Source organism: Poromitra crassiceps (assembly GCF_964638095.1).
Source record: "Poromitra crassiceps genome assembly, chromosome: 1".
In the NCBI taxonomy this organism is placed as follows: Eukaryota; Metazoa; Chordata; class Actinopteri; order Beryciformes; family Melamphaidae; genus Poromitra; species Poromitra crassiceps.
The window spans coordinates 10,097,577-10,105,733 of NC_139623.1; the positions used below are offsets into that span (position 1 = coordinate 10,097,577).

Below are 8,157 nucleotides of genomic sequence, written 5' to 3' on the forward strand. Positions count from 1 at the left end.
TGATGTTAAATACAGACACCCCTGCTCTAAATGTAGACGTTTCAGGATCATAAATTGGTCTACAAAATGCCTCTTTACCTCTAACTCTGTGCTTACAGTAAATCTATTGATGGGCCAAACAATGTATCACTCCTCAGCCTGGCGACATTGTATCACTCCTCAGCCTGGAGACAATGTATCACTCCTCAGCCTGTAGACAGTGCATGTTAGCTACATTTAAAAGTGATCAATGAACATTATTTAGTCTTCCTTGCTTGAAAAAGGGAGTGCTGACATACAAGGAGGCAACCCCTCCCACTCGTTCTTTATACTTAATCAAATAAAATCAGCTGGGTTTGCCAGCTCCCCCCCCCCCCCCCCCCCCCCCCCCCCCATTTGTTATTGCTATAAGAACAGATGAGCCAGGTAGTCCATGCCGAGTCTGCTGCGGGGTTGGGCACAGCTCAGCTGTTGCCTTCAGTCCAGTTGTGAGCTTCAGAAGGCTCCTATCTCTGTGCCCCAAGGCCTGTAAGGCTTTGACAGGGTGGAGGAGGGGCCCAGTGGGCTGAGGGCCGTCGGGGAGACCAGAGGGAAAGCGCCGAAGGAGAGGGGGAAAGCTGAAAGCGAGGAGAGGGATGAGAGGAGCGGCGTGGAGAGCTTGGAAGTTGGCACAGCCAGACTGAGGGGCAGAGAGCCGGCGGGGGTTACCCTGAGGGACTCTGTGGGGGGCATCACACTTATTCTGGATGTCACAGATGCCTCAGTAGAGGAGGAAGACGTGGAGGAGGGTGAGCTACTGCTGCTTTTGGATGCAGGTGTCCTGCCTTGAGGGTGCTGTAGGAGGAGGGGGTGGGCTAGATGGGCGGGGGCAGTCCCGTAGGCAGAGCCCCAGGCTAAGTGTCCGAGTCCAGTGTGCACCTCCCTCTGAGAGGCATAGTTGGTGAGGTGGGAGACCAAGCGCAGCCGGAGGGGGTCTGCACTGTCCCGACCTTCTATGATACTCAGGTAGCGTGCCGTCTCTGCCAGACACTCCCTGAAGCCCAGGCTGCGGTAATCCTTGGCCAGAGCGTGAGCCTCAAAGTAACCTGTCAGGCAAGGAAGCAGGGTCAGAGTTAGGAAAATATGTAATGGAGGCGGATATCCCGTGATAATGATTTAGATAGAACATGAATGAAGTCAAGTAGCTACAAGAACAACAATGAGTTACCTTTGCCACCAGAAGCATGAAGCATCTTCAGATGGTCCACAGTCATCTGCAATATTTCTGCCTTTTCCAATTTAGCTGATCCCTGAGAAAAGACAGATTTGATAGAACAATGTCACTTCCCATAGCATAGGCTATTGGTACTTTGCAAATCAGGCGACTACTATCTAGTCTAAATTATACTGTAGTAGAGGCAGTATTGGAAGCATAATAAACATAGGCTACCTGTTTCTCAAAAGCACTGGGTACCAATCTTCTCAGCTCTGACAGGCTGTTGTTGATGCGGTCACGTCGCCGTTTCTCTATAATCTATAAATGGGAAAAGAAGCAACGTTATTCAGGTCACAAGTCAAATCAGCAGTGCCAAATATCCGTGCGCAATTGCGCACCGCAGATAATAAGTTTACTTACCCCTCTGCGCCGTTTCCTAGCTTGGACTTGAGTGGTTGTGGGTGGTGACATCGAGCCGTGAGGAGAATCAAGTTGACTGAATGAAGATAAGCAAACAATTCTTATTTTCATAAATTCTGAGATATTTGAACTACACATTATTTCTTGGTTCATCAGCAATAGGCTACACATTGTATTATATTGTATTGCATTGCATTGCATTGTATTGTATTGTATTGTATTGTATTGTATTGTATTATTATACAATCCAACAAGGGAAAAGGCTGAAATATGACTGACAGTGCATGAATTACAGAGGAAAAAATACCTATTTAACACAGGATTAACATGTGTATGATATTTAATTTAGCCTACCCATTTTCGTCTCCACTATCTTTCTCCACCTCCACATTGTCGTCCAGGTCGCTATCAGATGAACTATAATTGTGGCTTCGTTTCATTTTGCTTCCTAACACACGACGGTCAAAATAGTCCTTTCAGCATAAGCTCCAGAGGCGCAGTGACAGCGGCGGGTCTGAGCAACAGTTTAAAACGTCAGCTCTCCTGTTATTTTCACACCGTGCAGAGGGAAGGCGGGGCCCGAGGAATGATGTAGGCGGGCCTTGAAAAGACTTTCTTTATCTTTATTACGGATCCCCATTAGTCATCACCGCAGCAACAACTAGTCTTCCTGGGGTCCACACACAACAAAACAAAACAATACATACATACATACATACATACATACATACATACATACTGTAGCGAATCAGCAGTACACACATAGTGGTGAGCAATGGTAGTGTCTCCGCTACAGATAGGAACTGTGTGGGGGAGTGTTATGTTGGGGAGCACTATGCTGTGGGACCACTTCCTGAGGGAGACTGAGCATGCGCGTCAGTCTCCGCGCACTGCCTAAGGGAAAGCTGCTATCTATGAGCATGACAACAGCGGAGAGTTGTAAATATGAATAACTGTGAATAAAGAACCTGTACCAGCAAGAAGCCTCTGCCTCATGAAGTACTAAGAACGTTACATTGGCGTCAGAAGTTTAAAACGGTGAATTACCTCCAGAATCGGCAAGATGGTTAACAAGTTCCTGAAGAAAGAGAAGCAAAGACTCAAACGGGAGGCGGGAAGAGAAAGAGCCGGGGCGGACTACCAAGCATCCGAGGAGGAAGAAGACTGGGTAGACGCGGCCGCTACCACAGAGATCCAGGCGGGGATAGCAGCAGCAAGCCTGGGGTTTGTGATGATAAAATCCGAACTAAACGGCGATATCCCCGTAGCCACGGAAGCTACCCCGCGGCTCAAAGAGGCTAGCAGGCAGGCTAACGAGGCGGCGGAGAGAGCGGAAGAGCCGAGGCCGGTGAGAGTGAAGATCGAGCGGGTTGACAACACCGCTGTAGCCATGGAGGCTGTGCCACAGCCCGGTGAGGCTAGCCGGAGAACCGGAGACAAAGACGGGACACGGGTCGAGGAGACAAAGGACGGCGGGCAGCGAGGAAGAAAGGAAATCACCCCGCCAAAATTCAACGGTAAAGGCGAATGGGAGCCATATTGCACAATGTTCAACGTAGCAGCGGAAATGAATGGCTGGTCGAGGGGAGAGAGAGCCAGTCATCTGGTAATGTCACTCGAGGGTGAAGCTATAACATGTGTAGCAGCAATGGCAGATACCAAAGACTTAGACGTTGTGATGGCGGCCCTGAGGAGGCGTTTCGGACGATGCAAAGAAGAAGGCATTATGGTCGCAGAACTGTGTAACAGGCGTAGACGACCAGGGGAGTCGCTGCAGGCGCTAGCCACAGACATTGAGATCCTCAGCCGGCGTGTATACAGCCGGCTGCCGCCAGAAGCACTGGACGAGCTAGCCCGAAACTACTTCGTCCAGGCTATCGCGCCGCGAGGGCTACGAGAGCAAGTAATGCTGCAACGGCCAAAGACACTAGAAATAGCGCTAGAGCTGGCGTTTGAAAGAGAGACAGTGGAGGGCTGGGCCATGAACAGCGAAGAGGGGAGAGCTGTCCCCGTAGTGAGAATGGCAGCGGAAAGCCCGATACAAGAAGAGCCAGCGTGGAAGACGGCTTTGGCAGAACAAGGCAACATGGTGAAAGAACTGTCCGAGTCAGTACAACAGCTCAAAGAACAACTGCTCCGCAGAGCGACCCTGCAGCCCAACCCCGCTCGACAGCCCACCCAGCGGAACAACAGCTGGGCTAGAGGGAGCATGATCTGCTGGGGATGTGGGCGCCCCGGTCATCGGGAAGCAGACTGCCGCCGGAGAGCGTGGAACCAGGGAAACGGTACGGGGCCCGTCCAGATGGGGCGAGACGGGTCTACGATGCCACAGTCCCCGTAGCCACAGCGTCGCAGGAGGGAGCCCACCGACAGCAACAGAGAGGTGGGGCTCCGCCGTGCCCCGAAGTAGACGACATCGCCGGAGCTGTCAACATGCAGAGCGGGCCGCGCGCGATGAACGGCTGCCATGTTCCAGCCTACCTACAGGGGAGATACTGCGCCGCCCTGGTGGACACGGGGTGTACGGCGACGCTGGTGAACGTCAACATGATGCCCGAGGGGATGCGCCTGGAGCAGCCAGCAGCACAGCTGCTAAGAACAGTGTCCGGTGAGTTAATGCCAATGAGGGGGAGGGGACACGTAATGATAACAGTGGGGGGACAGACAGTGGACTTTCCGGTGTGGGTGGTAGAAATGGCGGGGCCTTGCATCCTGGGGGAAGACTACTTAACGATGAACAAATGCACAGTAGACCTAGGAAAAAGCACATTGACATTTGCAGAAGGAACGGTAGTCCAAATGAGCCACCCGCCCACCGTTCCAAGGGAACGGCCTAACGTTAACAACATCACCGTGTACCGCGTCACCGTAGAGCATGAACCCCACCTAGCAGGCCAAGCCCCCCCCCAAAACCACGCCCCTAGCCCACCTCCAAACACTTGCCCTCAGCCAATGCAACAGGCAGAGGGAGAGAGAGAGAGGTTAGAAATGCTCAGGACACTACACCAACGTCAGAGCGAGGGGTTAGAACCACAACAGAGCGACGAACTGTGGAGAGTACTAGAAGAGTACAAAGACATTTTCGCGATGTCGGACGATGAACTAGGCTGCACTCACCTGGTAGAACACCAAATAGACACTGAAGGGGCGCGGCCCATCAGATCATATCCCCGTCGAGTTCCAGCAGCAAGAAGAGATATAGCGAACGAAGCTGTAGAAAACATGCTGAGGGCAGGGATCATCGAGCCGTCAGAGAGCCCATGGGCATCGGGAGTAGTGTTGGTAAAAAAGAAAAATAGCGCAAAGATGCAATTTTGCGTAGACTATAGAGGGTTGAACAAAGTGACAAAAAAAGACGCGTACCCGATGCCCGTCATCGAGGAGCTACTAGACATAGTGGGGGAGTCAGCCTGGTTCTCCTCCCTAGACCTCCGCAGTGGGTACTGGCAGGTGCCCCTCTGCGACGATGCCAAGCCAAAGACCGCCTTCCGCACCGAGAGAGGACTGTGGCAGTTTCGAGTACTCAGTTTCGGGCTGTGTAACGCACCCGCAACGTTCGAGCGGTTAATGGAGAAACTGCTGGGGGACATTCCCCAAACAGAATGCGTCGTATACTTAGATGACATCTTGACACACGGGGGCTCGTTTCAGGCAGCGGTGGGAGCATTACGAAAGGTCCTACAGAAAATAGCAGCGGCGGGTCTAAAGCTACACCCAGATAAGTGCCACTTCCTGAAGAAGAGGGTAGAGTTCTTGGGACATGGCATCGGCGAGGGGGGCATCCGCACTCTAGAGGAAAAAACACGGGCAGTCTCAGAATGGCCCACCCCCAGAGACAAAAGTGAACTCGAGAGCTTCGTAGGGTTAGCATCCTACTACAGGAAGTTTGTAAAAGGATTTTCTGACATCGCAGAGCCACTGTTCCGGCTTAAAGAAAAGAACACAGACTTCAACTGGACAGCAAAATGCCACCTAGCGTTCGAAACCCTCAAGAAAGCGCTGACCGAGACCCCCGTGCTTAGAGCACCAGACCCCGCACTGCCGTTCCTACTAGACACTGATGCCAGCAATGGGGGTATGGGGGCCGTGCTGTCCCAGGCAGGGCCGGAGGGGGAGCAGGTGGTGGGGTACTTCAGTAAGACGTTTGATAAGGCAGAAAGAAACTACTGCGTCACACGCCGGGAGCTCCTAGCAGTCGTAGAAGCACTGAGACACTTTAGATACTACCTCCTGGGACAGCCTCAGTTCACCATACGGACCGACCACTCAGCGCTGCAGTGGTTATGGTCCTTCCGGGAGCCGGAGGGACAGGTGTGCCGCTGGTTAGAGAGAATGGCGGACTATAACTTCACCATAGAGCACAGAGCAGGGAGACACCACGTAAATGCAGATGCCCTGTCACGACGACCCTGCGCGGAAAGGGGGTGTGTGTACTGTGAGAAGAGAGAGGGGAGAGAGAGAGAGCTCCAAGAAGACGCTAGAGTCTGCCCTAACCACACGGGAGATGGGCCAGTGTGCAAGACACTGCGGATGGCAGAAGCAGCAGATTGGAAGGGCCACCAGGAAAACGACAGGGAGCTGTCACCAGTGCTGCAGTGGGTAGAAGCGGGCCAGAAGCCGCAATGGGAGGAGGTGGCGGGGGCCACCGACACAACCAAAGGGCTGTGGGCAGGGTTTGACACCCTGAGAATGAACAGTGGAGTGCTGATGAAGTGCTGGAAAGAGCCAGCAATGGGAGAAAACAAGTGGCGAAAAGTAGTGCCAACGACACTGAGAGATGAGGTGTGCAGGAGCTGCCATGGGACAGTAGGGGCGGGCCACTTTGGGGTGAGCAAAACCCTCCGTCGCATCAGACAAGGCTTTTATTGGGGGAGGATGAGGAGAGACGTACAGGACTTCTGTCGGCGCTGCGACCTCTGCGCGGCGTACAAAGGGCCATTAGACCAGTCTCGCGCCCCGCTCCAACAGCTAGCAGCAGGAGCCCCCATGGAGAGGGTAGGGGTAGACGTGATGGGGCCGTTTCCACGCTCAGAGAGTGGAAATCGATACGTCCTAGTAGCCATGGACTACTTTACAAAATGGCCAGAGGCATACGCGCTGCCCGACCAGGAGGCGGGGACGGTGGTCGACGCACTAGTCACAGGCATGTTCAGTAGGTTCGGAGCACCAGAGACCCTACACAGTGACCAAGGAAGAAACTTTGAGTCACGAGTGTTCGCCACCATGTGCGAGAAACTGAACATTAGAAAGACACGGACCACAGCATTGCACCCCCAGAGCGATGGCCTAGTAGAAAGATTCAATAGGACACTGAAAAAGCAGTTGGCCATCCTCACGGAGGAGCACCAGAGAGACTGGGACACGCACCTGCCTCTCATCCTCATGGCCTACAGATCCGCAACACACGAGTCCACCTCCTGCACACCCGCCCTGCTCATGTTAGGTCGAGAACTGCGGACACCAGCAGAAATGGCGTTCGGCAAGCCACCGGATGCACTGGACGCTCCCCCGGGGAGAGAGTACGCCAGGAGGCTACAAGATCGATTAGAGTCCGCTCACAACTTCGCTCGGGACCAGCTAGAGCAGTGGTTCTCAAACTTTTTCTGTCAGGCCCCACTTTGGAGGAAGAAAATCTTTCGGGCCCCACCGCCCCAACAAAATTGAAACAAAACGGTCCAAGTTTAACTTTTATTGACATAATGACCATTCATTTCTATATTCTGGCTGTTTTGCCCTGCACATCTTTTCAAAAACAATAACAATAAAGTGCAACCTCTACAAAACAAAATAAATTCAAATATCTTAATTGTGAGTTCAAGTCACTATCACTGTATTAAGGGCTGCCTGTTTTCCACTGCAAATCGTTTCAAAACAATAATAAGGTGCAACCTGCAGAAAATAATAAGTGCAGACATTTGTGAGGACTCAAGTTTTATCAGTATTAGTGGCTGCAATGAGCCTGTTTTCCACTGCAAATCTTTTCAAAAGAATAATAAAGTGCAACCTGTGCAGAAAATAATAATAATAATGGTGAGGACTCAAGTTTTCTCAGTATTAGTGGCTGCAAAAACCCACACAGTTCTCCCAATTCAGCCCGTGTTGTGTCAGGTAACTGTCCAGAAGCATAGCTCTTCAGCTGTTGCTCTGCTTGTAACGTACTTGCAAAACAGCAAATCCTCACTCAGTGACTCCGACGTGACAAAGCGAACATAGGCGATAAGCAAGCAGTCTTTATTGCTGTCCGTAGCCTCGTCCACTTGTAAGGCGAAACGTGTGTCTGTCAGTTTTTCCGTGAGTTGTTCCTCGAGATCATTTGAAATGTCACATATACGTTTTGCAACTGTGTCATTGGACAGCGGGATAGTCTTCAATTTTGCAGCGCTGGTCTCATCCAGCATAGTTGACACCATATGGATAGCTGCTGGGAGTATGAGCTCCTCAGCGATGGTGTGCGGCTTCTTGCACTGTGCAATTCTGTATGCGACCTTGTATGACGCTAGTTGTGCTTTGCTGTTCACTGATGCCACTTTTACAAAGCGATTTTCCTGCTTGCGGTATTCACC

General features: G+C 51.9%; 1 protein-coding gene across 1 annotated transcript; it reads right to left on the reverse strand.

The window, feature by feature from the left end:
• Positions 1-472: 472 nt before the first annotated feature.
• On the reverse strand, positions 473-2,086 carry hey1 (hes-related family bHLH transcription factor with YRPW motif 1). The gene is made up of 5 exons (XM_083637926.1): positions 1,949-2,086; positions 1,595-1,670; positions 1,409-1,492; positions 1,187-1,268; positions 473-1,064 (listed from the first exon to the last, which is right to left on the reverse strand). Exons 1-5 carry the CDS (start codon positions 2,032-2,034, stop codon positions 475-477), a joined length of 918 nt encoding a protein of 305 aa, XP_083494052.1. The 5' UTR covers positions 2,035-2,086; the 3' UTR covers positions 473-474.
• Positions 2,087-8,157: the final 6,071 nt, after the last annotated feature.

Excerpts from the sequence above, each read along its gene's own strand:
- hey1 (XM_083637926.1), bottom strand. The coding sequence starts at position 2,034 with ATGAAACGAAGCCACAATTATAGTTCATCTGATAGCGACCTGGACGAC. Across the intron at positions 1,493-1,594 it reads CTAGGAAACGGCGCAGAGGG|ATTATAGAGAAACGGCGACG; the intron begins GTAAGTAAACTT and ends TCCCATTTATAG. Across the intron at positions 1,269-1,408 it reads CCAGTGCTTTTGAGAAACAG|GGATCAGCTAAATTGGAAAA; the intron begins GTAGCCTATGTT and ends GTCTTTTCTCAG.